This window comes from Myxine glutinosa, chromosome 1 (genome assembly GCF_964187855.1).
Source record: "Myxine glutinosa chromosome 1, kmMyxGlut1.1, whole genome shotgun sequence".
Lineage (NCBI taxonomy): Eukaryota > Metazoa > Chordata > Myxini > Myxiniformes > Myxinidae > Myxine > Myxine glutinosa.
Window position 1 is genome coordinate 176185624 of NC_136261.1, and position 13648 is coordinate 176199271.

General features: G+C 51.6%; 1 protein-coding gene across 1 annotated transcript in view; it reads right to left on the bottom strand.

Moving 5' to 3' along the window:
- The window catches only part of LOC137416787 (proto-oncogene tyrosine-protein kinase Src), a 55471-nt gene that overhangs the window by 31863 nt on the left and 9960 nt on the right, over positions 1–13648 (bottom strand). The window contains exon 2 of the mRNA XM_068102414.2: positions 8784–9131. Coding sequence (XP_067958515.2) covers positions 8784–9018 — 235 coding nt within the window. The 5' untranslated portion in view covers positions 9019–9131. The remainder of the gene's footprint in view (positions 1–8783; positions 9132–13648) is intronic.

A 13648-nucleotide genomic window follows, 5' to 3' on the forward strand; every position in this document is an offset into this window, starting at 1 on the left:
GATGGGGTGAGGCTGGCCTTGGGAGACGTCGCAGAGCAGGACAGTGTCCACGAAGGGGATGTCGGCCAGGCGGAGGCCCGTGTCCGCCGCCCGGAGGGCTTGCACCGTGGTGTCGGTGGTTTGGTCCGCCGCCATAAGCGCGAAGTCCACGCCTAGGTGGACCGCGTTCGCGCTGGCCCGAGAAAGACAGTCGGCCACGGCGTTGTCTTTGCCGGCGACGTGCCGGATGTCCGTGGTAAACTCCGACACGGCGGAGAGGTGGCGCTGTTGGCGGGCCGACCACGGCTCCGTGACCTTGGCCATTGCGTAAACCAACGGCTTGTGGTCGATGAACGCCGTGAAGGGTCGGCCCTCCAGGAGGTGGCGGAAATGGCAAATGGCCAGGTGTAGACCAAGGAGCTCACGGTCAAACATGCTATATTTGAGCTCGTTCGGCCGGAGCTGCCGGCTGAAAAAAGCGAGTGGCTGCCAAACCCCGTTCACCCATTGCTCATGTACGGCGCCCACCGCGTAGTCGGAGGCATCCGTGGTGAGGGCGATGGGAGCGTTGAGCACCGGGTGAGCGAGCAGTGTTGCGTCGGCGAGGGCCCGCTTTGAGCTTTTGAAGGCCGCGTCCATTGCTGCGGACCAGACGATGTCGTGCTTGGCCGGCTTGCCCCGGAGGGCTTCGTAGAGGGGCCGCATGAGTTGAGCAGCACGGGGCACGAAGCGGTGATAGAAATTCACCATTCCCAGGAATTCCTGCAGGGCCTTTATGGAGCGAGGACGCGGAAACGTGGTGATGGCCTCGACCTTGGTTGGCAGCGGCACGGCCCCGTTCTTGGTGATGTGGTGGCCCAAAAAATCAACGGCCGTCGTGCCGAAGTGGCATTTGGCCGGGTTGACGATGAGGCCATGCTCGCTGAGGCGCCCGAACAGTGTTCGGAGGTGGAGGAGGTGCTCGGCCCGGGACGTGCTGGCGACGAGGATGTCGTCCAGGTAAACGAAGAGGAACGGCAGGTCACGCATCACGCCGTCCATCAAGTGCTGGAACGCCTGAGCCGCGTTCTTGAGGCCAAACGGCATCCGCAGGAATTCGAACAAGCCGAATGGCGTGATGACGGCCGTTTTAGGGACGTCGGCCGCCCTGTCAGGTACCTGGTGGTATCCCCGTATGAGATCGATTTTTGAAAAAATGACCCGTCCTGCCAGACGGGCGGAGAAGTCTTGGATGTGCGGGATCGGATACCTGTCGGGGGTGGTAGCGTCGTTAAGGCGGCGGTAGTCACCACATGGGCGCCAGCCGCCCCCTGGTTTTGGGACGATGTGTAGTGGCGAAGCCCACGCGCTATCGGAGCGCCGCATGATGCCGAGGTGTTCCAAAGCGTCGAACTTGGCTTTGGCCATGGCGAGCTTGGCTGGGTCGAGGCGGCGGGCTCTGGCGTAGACCGGCGGGCCCGTGGTTGGTATGTGGTGCTCGATCCCATGTCGTACTGCGACGGCCGAAAACGTCGGCCGCGTGAGGGCCTGGAACTCCGTGAGCAGGCGAGCAAACTCGTTCGCCGCCGGGAGGGCGCATGCCAGCTCGGTCGGAGCGGAGCTGCTCAATGTGCATACCAGGGAGCTGAAGGTCTCGGCGTTGATGAGGCGACGCCGTTGGACGTCCACCAGCAGTCCGTGTGCGCAGAGGAAGTCGGCGCCTAGCAGAGCCATGGGCACGCTTGCGGTTACAAAAGTCCAATTAAAGCGTTGGCTGCCGAAGCAGAGGGTGACGTTGCGCGGGCCGAAGGTGCGGATGGCCGATCCGTTGGCCGCAACCAAGGAGGGGCCGCAAACCGCGGACTGCCTGTCCTGATCGGAGGCGGGTATGACGCTCAGTTGGGCGCCGGTGTCGCACAGGAAGTGCCGTCCGGACGCTTTGTCCGTGATGAAAAGTAAGTTTCCCGTGTGGCAGGCGCTCATGGCTGGTAATGAACACCGGCCCGGCCGTTTCCCGGCCTGCCGAAGGTGCACGGGGGTCGGCATGTCCGGGCCTTCTGTCCGAACATGGCATGATAGTAACACCATGCTTGGTCAGGTGGAGGCCCCGGTCGTCGTGCTGGAGGTGGTTGGCTCGGCGTAGCGGCCGCCAATTGCATCGGCAGTTCGGTCGTCGACCGTGCCGGGTGCTCGGGCGCCATGGGCATTGCGTCGGACAGCGGTGGGCCCCAGGTCGCTGCTGCAATGCGTTGGCCTGCCGCGGAGATCTTGTCGGCTTCCCTGGCGAGTGCGCGGGGATCCGTGATCGTCGTGCTCGCCAGGGCGAGGCGTACCGGGCTAGGCAGCTGACGGAGGAACAGCTCCCGGAACAGGAATGCCGGAGAGTGCTCGCCGAGCAGCGAAAGCATGTAGTCCATTCGCTCGGACGGGCGCGTGTCGCCGAGCTCGGGCAGGTCGAGCAGGCGCCGTGCGCGTTCCACCGATGAGAGGGCGAAAGCATCGAGGAGGAGCTTTTTAATCGCGCCGTATTTGTCAGTGGCTGGCGGGCTCTCGAGGAGGCTCAGGGCATGGGCCGCGGTGGCTGAGCCGAGTGTTGCTACCACATGGTGGAAGCGGGTGTCGTCGGCCATGATGCCTCGCAGGGCGAACAGGGAGTCCGCCTGGGCGAACCAAACCGCCGCGTGAGCCTCCCAGAAGGTAGGCAGTTTGAGGGAAACTGCCGTGTCCATGTCGGTAGGTCACCAATGTAGGAGCTGTGCTCACACGTAATCGGAAGAATGGACGCGACAAAAAGCTGGAATTCGTCCGAGTTTCTTTATTGAAACAAAACAACTCGGGTACTCTCAAAAGCCCATTTATCGGGCAGCAATATATATACACATTATCCCGGAGCGTTTGCCCGGGAAAGGCGAGAGGGGGCGTGGCCGGGCGTCCTGGACGCGGCCTGGCAAGTCGAGAGCGGGCATGGCCGGGCGTGCCTGTAACCTACATTAACATTAAAACATTCTACAGGTGGAGTTGCATCTATGGTGAAAATTTCCTATCGATCGGACCAACGGTTGCAAAGAAAATCATTTATTCTGTGCGGACAAACAGACAAAGACAAACAAATGAAAAATCGGTCAGAGACCTAGGACTTGCCGGAATATACTTTTTTATCGGCCATTTTGGACAAATATGGCGGCCGAACCGCGTGACCGACGTTGTCATCATTATTTGTTTTCTAAACTAATTTATTCCTTGATGATGCTCAAGAAATTTCATCTTGATCGGATGAAGTTTTGTACTTGTCGAATTATGACGTCATAATGGAGGCACCTATGACATCATCATTAACATATTTTATTCCCCATGGAGAGTTCTTTACAATGAGCCATGTCTCAATTTTTTCTATTCAGCACTTTCGGAGATATAGAGGTGCAAAGTTTTTCGGTTTTACCAAATTGGCGGGCGAACCACGTGACCGATGACGTCATTATTATTCTTTTTTCTCCACCAGTTTATGCCGTCATGTTGCTCAAGAAATTGCATCTTGATTGGATGAAGTTTTGTACTTGTCGAATTATTGAATTATGACGTCATAATGGAGGCCTTGGGCCGAGAGAGTTAAAAATTGGGCACAGTCTATTCCAGGGCAAGAACAATTCGCACCCGGTTGTTCACAAATATGTGTGTAAAGTTTGGCGATTCTATGATTGTCAAACTGTGTAGACGTAGTGCTGCGCATAGACAAGCAAGCAACCCAAACGATCAACATACTTGCCGGAATCTTTTCCGGCAAGTAACAAACAAATGGACTCACATACAATACCGTCTCCTCTGGCGAGGGTAACTAGAAATATAAAAATGAACAAACTTGCCAACTTGAATATCAGTTGCGATAAGGGCTTGTGCTGACACTGACGCTAACCGAGCGTTTACCCAATTAGTAAGGAGGGGGGAACACGGGCGAAACTCGGGTACTTGGAATCTCCCGCGATGAAGCTAACTCCAAGGGCCTCTCACTCACTCACCGCAGGCAGGTTGGTGGTCTTTCCATCTTCTACCGACTCCTCTCTGGCCTTGCCCCCCCAGCTCTCTCTGGGCTCTGTCCCGCAAATATTCCTACAGGTCGCACAAGATCTGCCTGCAACCCTCTTATGGTCAAACTGCCAAAATCAAGACTCTCTGCTCACCTTCACTCCTTCATTCCTCTTTTCTCCCGCCTCTGGAACAAACTCCCTCACTCTCTTCAATCCCACTCCACCCTCCAGGTCTTTAAAACAGCTGTTCACCACCATCTCTTATCTTCCCCCATCCAAAACCTTGATCTTTTCTACCCCCGCTAATTTCACCCCAATTCCACTTTTTTGAAATACCAACTTCTGTCCTGGAAGTCATTGGTGTCCTTGTGTTTTATACTTCTCCCTCCACCCCCCCCCCCCTTCCCATGCCTCCTCCCCCCAAGCCCTCTCCCTTCCACACATCTCCCTGCTCTCAAATGTTGTGTTTGTGTGCTTCACCTTCTCTCCCCATCTTGTTTTCCACTCCCGCTTTTTATATATTTTGTTTGTCTGGTTGATTTGTTTGTGAAGTAAATGTTAGCTCTTTCACGAGCCTCGATTCAGTATACAAAAAAAAAAAAAAAAAAAAAAAAAAAAGGAAGTGGCTGCTGGTAAAGCAGGAGGAAAGGGCCAGCCTTTAGTAATGCTTATCCTGCAAGTAATCCTTCATCTTGCTTGGCAAAGGAAGTTGCTGTATTAGGTTGATGCGAGTGTTTTGTCGGATAATGAAGCGACAGAGATATTGAAGGGAACCGACATGTTAACTGCACAACCGAGCACTGTCCCTCTGAGTCTGGCTGCTCATAGTCTGACATAGTCATACTCATAGTCTGACAGTGACAGAGAGTGAGAGAGAGAGACACACACAGAGACACAGAGAGAGAGAGACAGACACAAAGACACAGACAGAGACACAGATAGAGACAGAGAGAGAGACAGGAGGGAAAGGGCCGACTTCCTTGATTACACCCTTTGTAACAGAGCTTGAGTGTGCCCCCTGTAAGTGTAACCTACATTAAGTGCGACACTTGCATACAGAGCTTGAGTGTGCCTCCTGTAACCTACCTCCAGTGCGACCCTTGTATACAGAGCTTGAGTGTGCCCCCTGTAATCTACATCAAGTGCGACCCTTGTATACAGAGCTTGAGTGTGCCCCCTGTAATCTACATCTAGTGCGACCCTTGTATACAGAGCTTGAGTGTGCCCCCTGTAATCTACATCAAGTGCGACACTTGTATACAGAGCTTGAGTGTGCCCCCTGTAACCTACATTAAGTGCGACACTTGGATACAGAGCTTGAGTGTGCCTCCTGTAATCTACATCAAGTGCGACCCTTGTATGCAGAGCTTGAGTGTGCCCCCTGTAACCTACATTAAGTGCGACACTTGTATACAGAGCTTGAGTGTGCCTCTTGTAACCTACATTAAGTGCGACACTTGTATACAGAGCTTGAGTGTGCCTCCTGTAACCTACATTAAGTGCGACCCTTGTATACAGAGCTTGAGTGTGCCCCCTGTAACCTACATCAAGTGCGACCCTTGTATACAGAGCTTGAGTGTGCCCTCTGTAACCTACCTCCAGTGCGACCCTTGTATACAGAGCTTGAGTGTGCCTCCTGTAACCTCCAATAAGTGCGACCCTTGTATACAGAGCTTGAGTGTGCCCCCTGTAACCTACCTCCAGTGCGACCCTTGTATACAGAGCTTGAGTGTGCCTCCTGCAACCTCCATCCAGTGCGACCTTTGTATACAGAGCTTTACTGTGCCCCCTGTAACCTACCTCCAGTGCGATCCTTGTATACAGAGCCTGAGTGTGCCCCCTGTAACCTACCTCCAGTGCGACCCTTGTATACAGAGCTTGAGTGTGTCCCCTGTAACCTACCTCCAGTGCGACCCTTGTATACAGAGCTTGAGTGTGCCTCCTGTAACCTACATTAAGTGCGACCCCTGTATACAGAGCTTGAGTGTGCCCCCTGTAACCTACATCAAGTACGACCCTTGTGTACAGAGCTTGAGTGTGCCTCCTGTAACCTACATTAAGTGCGACCCCTGTATACAGAGCTTGAATGTGCCCCCTGTAACCTACATCAAGTACGACCCTTGTATACAGAGCTTGAGTGTGCCCCCTGTAATCTACATCAAGTGCGACCTTTGTACACAGAGCTTGAGTGTGCCTCCTGTAATCTACATCAAGTGCGACCCTTGTATACAGAGCTTGAGTGTGTCCCCTGTAACCCACATCCAGTGCGACCCTTGTATACAGAGCTTGAGTGTGCCTCCTGTAACCTACATCCAGTGCGACACTGGTATACAGAGCTTGAGTGTGCCTCCTGCAACCTCCATCCAGTGCGACATTGGTATACAGAGCTTGAGTGTGCCTCCTGTAACCTACATCCAGTGCGACACTGGTATACAGAGCTTGAGTGTGCCTCCTGTAACCCACATTAAGTGCGACCCTTGTAAACAGAGGTTGAGTGTGTCCCCTGTAACCTAGATCCAGTGCGACCCTTGTATACAGAGCTTGAGTGTGCCTCCTGTAACCTACATTAAGTGTGACACTGGTATACAGAGCTTGAGTGTGCCTCCTGTAACCTACATTAAGTGCGACACTGGTATGCAGACCTTGAGTGTGCCTCCTGTAACTGACATAAAGTGCGACACTGGTATACAGAGCTTGAGTGTGCCCCCTGTAACCTACATCCAGTGTGACCCTTGTATACAGAGCTTGAGTGTGCCCCCTGTAAATGTAACCTACATTAAGTGCGACACTTATACAGAGCTTGAGTGTGCCTCCTGTAACCTACGTCCAGTGCGACCCTTGTATACAGAACTTTAGTGTGCCTCCTGTAACCTACGTCCAGTGCGACCCTTGTATACAGAGCTTGAGTATGCCTCCTGTAACCTACATTAAGTGCGACCCTTGTATACAGAGCTTGAGTGTTCCCCCTGCAACCTACCTCCAGTGCAACCCTTGTATACAGAGTTTGAGTGTGCCTCCTGTAACCATCCTCCAGTGCGACCCTTGTATACAGAGCTTGAGTGTGCCCCCTGTAACCTCCCTCAAGTGCGACCCTTGTATACAGAGCTTGAGTGTTCCCCCCGCAACCTACATCCAGTGCGACCCTTGTATACAGAGGTTGAGTGTGCCCCCTGTAACCTACATTAAGGGAGATTGGCAGGTGTGGCCCGTTTTTTTCAGGCAAACGTCTTATAATATAATGTCTTCTTCTGAAGGATCTCTGACATGTATCCTATGTGAAATTGGCAAGAGCACTCAGCAGTTCTTGTCTGACACCAGCATTAACTCGAACGGCACTCGGTGGAGTGCACACCTCTGCCAAACTGAACAGGTTACGTTTTGTACCCGATAGGCCGGATCTGGACCGGATCTGAACAAAAATCGAATCGGCCTGTTTTTGTATCCTCCCCAAATCATCCACCAAGTTTTTTCATAATCCGTCCACAACATTTTGAAATATCATGCTATATATCGTTTTTTGCCATACCTCTCAATGGTGAAGAATCACTTTCAAAATTATAGTATTCAGATCCGGATCCGGAACGTCATCAAAGTCTACCTCTTTATATTTCGGCCTTGAAGAATAAATCATTTTGACCATGTCACATTCCCATCCTCTTTACCAGTTTTCATTGGAATCCATCAACAATTTTTGGAGTTATCCTGTTCACAGACAACCAAACAGACAGACAAATGAAAAATCAATCATGGTGCGACAAAACAGAACAAAGTAGAATGGCATTCAGGAGAGCATCCTTTTGACCTCAAAAATAATTAGTGGTTGAATTCAGTGACCTGACATGCAAATCGTCTTCAAAGTTCAAGTTAATTGGATGAAAATTGACAATTTTAGAAACTTGGCCTATGTTGACCTTAAAAATAGTTGGTGGTTGTTTTCATTAAGCTGATATGTATATCCTATTCAGATTTCAAGTCAATCGGATGAAAATTGAGGATTTTAGAAATTCGAAAAAAAGTGGTTGACCTTTGGCCTATGTTGACCTTTTGGCCCATGTTGATCTCAAAAATAGTTGGTGGTTGAATTCAGTTGCCTGAGATGAAAATCCCATTCAAATTCCAAGTAAATCGGATGAAAATTGAGTATTTTAGAAATTTGAAATTGTTGTTGACCTTTGGCCTATGTTGAACTTTTGGCCTATGCTGATCTCAAAAATAGTTGGTGTTTGAATTCAGTTAGCCGATATGTATATCCTATTCAAATTTCAAGTCAATCGGATTAAAATTGAGGATTTTAGAAATTCAAAAAAAGTGGTTGACCTTTGGCCTATGTTGACCTTTTGACCTTTTGACCTCAAAAATATATAGGATTTTGTCGGACTGCGAACTCAACCATTTTGTGAAGTTTCGTGAAGATTGGTTTAAAATTGTGACCTATAGGCAAGTATAAGTGAGCGGACAGACAAACACACAAACACACACACAAACAAACACACACACAAACAAACACACACACAAACAAACCGGAGTGAGCAACATACTTGCAAAAAAAAAAATTTTTTTTGCCAAGTAATAAATACACAGGCGGGTGAAAAGGTAACCTCCGCCCACCTTCTGTGGCAGAGGTAATGAGGAAACTTCACAAACTACATGAATCATGATCCCTGACCGAAGCGGGGGGGGGGGGGGGGGTGGATGCTTCGATACCTGGAGGACTCTGTTCCACCTTCTGAAACCCGCACATGGAGGTAACAACCAACGACACACACACACATGTAAACACACTCACAAGCATATGTGTCTTACCTCCCCATTGAGGCTTGTTGTGAGAAAGGGTGCCACCGAAAGGTGTGCCCAGGAAAGGTGCACTACAGGATATCGTTTCAGGAAGACACGGACCAGAAGTCGTAGTTGTCAAGCCAGATGAAGGGATACAAGCCATGTTCGTACCATGAGGGGCCTCCAGTTTCCCAATACTGTCAACAGTTGCTATCTGGGGCCATTTTGCAGCAGATTGCCGCTTGCTGTTGATGCAGCCCATGTTGTTATTCCCACAAGCACCCTCTTACTGGTGTTTAGTGGTGGAGGTTAGGCATTTTGCACCATTTGAAAGGGAAAATGATGCCTCTGCATTGGCTTTGTGTTCAGGTGATTCTGAAATATAAACAGCCATGTAAAATGAGAAGCATTCGCAAAAAACGCATAGTCTTGCTACGCACGGTCATTCTGAACAAAAATACCATCACTAACTGAACACACTACTATTATGGGCCGCTACTATTATGGGCCACTACTATTATGGTCCATATACCCGTATCATCAATGGCACCCTATTATGTCATATATGAATACATTGCCATTATCCATAGCTTTATTTGCCCGTCCTTTGCACAGCAGGAGACAGGTTTTGCAATCATTTATGTGTGTGTGTGTGTGTGTGTGTGTGTGTGTGTGTATTATATACGTGTGTGTGTGTTTGTGTGTGTGTGTGTTTGCGTGTGTGTGTGTGTGTGTGTATCTGTCTGTCTGTCTGTCTGTCTGTTTGGGCTGTAACTTTCTTACCATTTGAGTTTGTCATCAAATTTTCACCAAAGCTTTATCTTCCTATAATAAATAGGCGTAGGTGATCCGTCTGTCCGGGGGTGTGGCTTAGTCCGTTTGCAGGGTAGCTCCGCCCATAGCTCCGCCCATAGCTCCACCCATAGCTCCACCCATTCTTGGAGAGGCTTCATGTAAACAAATATCCACCATTTTATTAACTCGAATAGCTTTGAGGCCTGTTTAGTTAGGCCCGTGCTGTCTTTCTCTCTCACACAGGTTTATTTCAACTCAAATTCGATATATCATTTCATTTTTAACAGTTGCTAACATAGTTTTAGACTCGGTTGAAAAAAAACGGGAAGAAAATCCGATGAAAGTTTCCGTTTATAGAACGAAATGAATTCTCAAAGGCCTGTAAAATAAAGCCCATTCATTGAGTCACCCTCACAATTTTATCGAATTCACCATCTGATTTAATTTTTATCGATGGTTTTAGACTCGGTCAGAAATAATTGAGAACATTCACGCACACACGGGAAAATGCAGAGATCTATTTTTAAAAATCGCGCCATGATGATACACGAAAATACAGCGCCTAAAATAACAGTCGGGGAAAATGTCGACATACAGACTTGGCATTTAATATGGAATATTTTTTTGTGGGGGTGAACTTACTTTTCAAGATGACTTAGAACCAAAAGTTCATTGGAATTATGTTGAAATTATTCTAGATTTTGTTAATGTGACCTTTAAAAGAAACAAAAACCACATTTGACATTTTAAGCAAATAAATTGATCCTTGAAAGTGATGTCAACTGATATCGAACTCAATTCACGGACAGTACTGTGTTAAACTTCTGTACGTTTTCCAGAAGTATCTCTTTATTTTGCACATTAGCCAAAAATTATTTTTTAACAAAAACAAAAGTTAGATTACGACTGGGATTACGGACAGTAAAATTACAGTTCAGTACTTCGTGTAACCCCCACGAGCATTCAGGAGAGTACGTACACGTTGAGGCATGCTGTTCATGAGATTTGCCAAGGTTTGGACAGGAATCGCTAGCCATGCAGTTACAATAGCCTGCTGCAATTCACGCACAGAGGCAGGCTGGTGGTTCAAGTTGTCGATTTGACGCGTTAATTCTGCCCACAAGTTCTCTATCGGATTCATATCCGGGGACATGGCAGGCCACTTCATGTGCTCTACACCACGGTCAGCAAGAAAGTTTTGGATCATGCGAGCACGATGAGGCCATGCATTGTCATCTTGGAAGATAAAGTTTCCTCGAAAGGCTGCACGAACAAATGGAAGCAATGTTTCTTCCAGAATGGCCCTGTGCTTGAACTGGTTGAGTTTTCCATTCAGAACAACCAGGTCAGTTTTGCCCCCTGCATGAAAAGCAGCCCAAACGGTCACCCCACCACCTCCAGCTTGGACTCTTGGCACTATACAATCTTCGTTGTAGGCTTCATGCACTTGTCTGCGCACTCGGACGCGGCCATATTGACGATACACCAGAAATCTAGACTTGTCACTGAAGATCACGTGATTCCAGTGTCCTGGCTGCCATTGACGGTGCTCTCTGGCCCACTGCAATCGGCGCTGGCGGTGTTGTCTGGTCACACGTGGCTTCCTCAGGGGACGCCTGGCACGATAGCCTGCTTGAACCAGTCGTTGGTTGACTAGCCTTCTGGATACAGGCACATTTGTCAGTTGCTGCCACTCAGCCCTAAGCCGATTAGCTGACTTGGTACGGCCATTGCGGACGAACCGGTGCAGCTGGTGATCATCCCTCCTTGTGGTTCTGCGGGATGTCCTGACCTTGGTATTGGAGTAGGGACACCCCTCTGAGCATTTCGTTTCAGGATCTTTGACACCTGACCTTGAGTGATGCCATACTGCCGAGCAATAGCACGCTGTTTCATGCCGGAATTTCGTAAAGCCACCACTAAATGACAAACAGCATTGTCGAGTTGACGGACCATCTCCAGGGGAAGCGGAAATAACTTTTGTAGACGTGCAGCAGTTGTTTTCCACTAATACAGAACACAACAACCCTTATATACCCGATTGTGAAGCCAATCGTCAAATGTACCTGTCCGTACATTTTGTCACGCCACCTGTGAAATAATCCTGTTGTTGACTTCTTGCTGCGACAGACAATCAGTGACATGGTTCTTTTAACAAAGAAATCACCGAAGCGTAAAAGAAACTCACCAGATTGATATACCGAGTTCAGAAAGTAAACCCAAGTCAAGAAAAAAAAATATTCCATATTAAATGCCAAGTCTGTATATTAAAAATTCGCTTTTTCTTTTCCGTTAAGATATATTACTTTTCCGTTAAGATATATTACTTTTCCGTTTGATGACAGTCGTCACAAAAACGTCAACAATGATGCCCACATATATTTCTTCGTTCTTATTTCATTCAACATTATTATCCGGAAGTAAAGGTTCACGTTAAAGCGCGGCGTTACGCGCGCTGCCTGTGAGCAAGGAGGAAGCGGACAAGCGGTAACATATAAACGTCTTTATTGTAAGAGCTCACTGTAACACTGTACCGCTCCGGGCTGGGCGCCCGGTGTATATCATGAGGCCACGCCTACCCCTCGGGCGTGGCCACCGCCCAATTGGTGCGCGGAATGATGTCACCACGCCAGTGGGCTTTTGTGTCCGCCACACGCGCCCCCCCAGAATTCCCGCGCACCTGGAGGGCCAGTTTGCGGGGCAGACAAATGACCCGGCCAAAGCGCCCCCTGGCGATCGGCGGCGTCCGGGGTGCAGGGATGCCAGGTGGGATGCCCCTGGCTGCCCCTGGGATGGGTGCAGGACCGGGGGGCGGCGTGGCAGCGGGGCTGGGCGGTGCCGGGGGTCCGCCCGCAGGAGGGCGGCCCCGACGTGGGGGTCGGGCCACTGGCGGTGGATGGTCCACATCGAGGTGGGCCGGCTTGAGGCGGTCAACCGAAACGCGGTCAGGAGTACCGCCGATGTCCAGGGTGAAGTGCTTCGCCCCGGTCTCCAGCACGCGGAAAGGCCCGTCGTACGGGGGCCGCAGTGGTGTCCGATGGGCATTGTGGCGGACGAAGACGTACTCCGCCGTGCGAAGCTCCGGGGCGACGTGCGTCGGTGGGTGCCCGTGGCATGCCGTTGGCACCGGGGCGAACCTCTGGGCGGTCTCTTGCAGAGCGGAGCGCTGCTGTGCCACGGACCATGGTGCCGTGGAGTCGGGGAGGAACTCGCCCGGCACCCGCAGCGGTTGCCCGAAGACCAACTCCGCCGCGGATGCGCACAGGTCCTCCTTGGGCGCCGCCCGGAGGCCCAGCAGGACCCAGGGGAGCCTGTCGACCCAGCCGCCGTCGTGGAGGGTGGCCCGGAGCGCGGCCTTCAATGCGCGGTGAAATCGCTCACACAGGCCGTTAGCCTGGGGGTGGTAGGCCGTGGTTCGGTGCAGCCGGACCCCGAGCCCCTGCGCAACCGCCCCCCAGAGCTCCGAGGTGAACTGGGGGCCGCGGTCGGATGAGATGTCTGAGGGGGCGCCGAACCGGGCGACCCAGGTGGCGATGAAAGCCTGCGCGACATCGGCCGCCGTTGTCGACGCCAAGGGCACGGCCTCCGGCCACCGGGTGGTGCGGTCCACCATGGTGAGGACGGAGGTGAAACCCCGCGAGGGGGGCAGAGGTCCCACCAGGTCCACGTGGACGTGGTCAAACCGGCGTTCCGGCACCGTGAACGGGGCCAACGGGGCCTGGGTGTGCCGGTGCACCTTGGCACGCTGGCACGCGAGGCACGTCCTGGCCCAGCCGCGGACGGCCTTCCGGAGGCCATGCCAGACGAACTTGTCGGCGATCAGCCTTTGGGAGGCCCTCGCGCCCGGGTGGGCCAGGCCGTGGATGGCGTCAAACACCTGGCGCTGCCAGCCCGCGGGCACGATGGGGCGAGGACGCCCGAGGGAGACGTCACACAAGAGGGCCGCGCCCGCGCCGTCGAACGGCACCTCGGTGACGCGGAGGCCCGTGACGGCGGTCCGCAAGGCCTGGACGTCGGGGTCCGCGGCCTGGTCCGCTGCCATCCGGGCATAGTCGATGCCGAGGTGGACTGCGTGGGCGACGGCCCGGGAAAGGCAA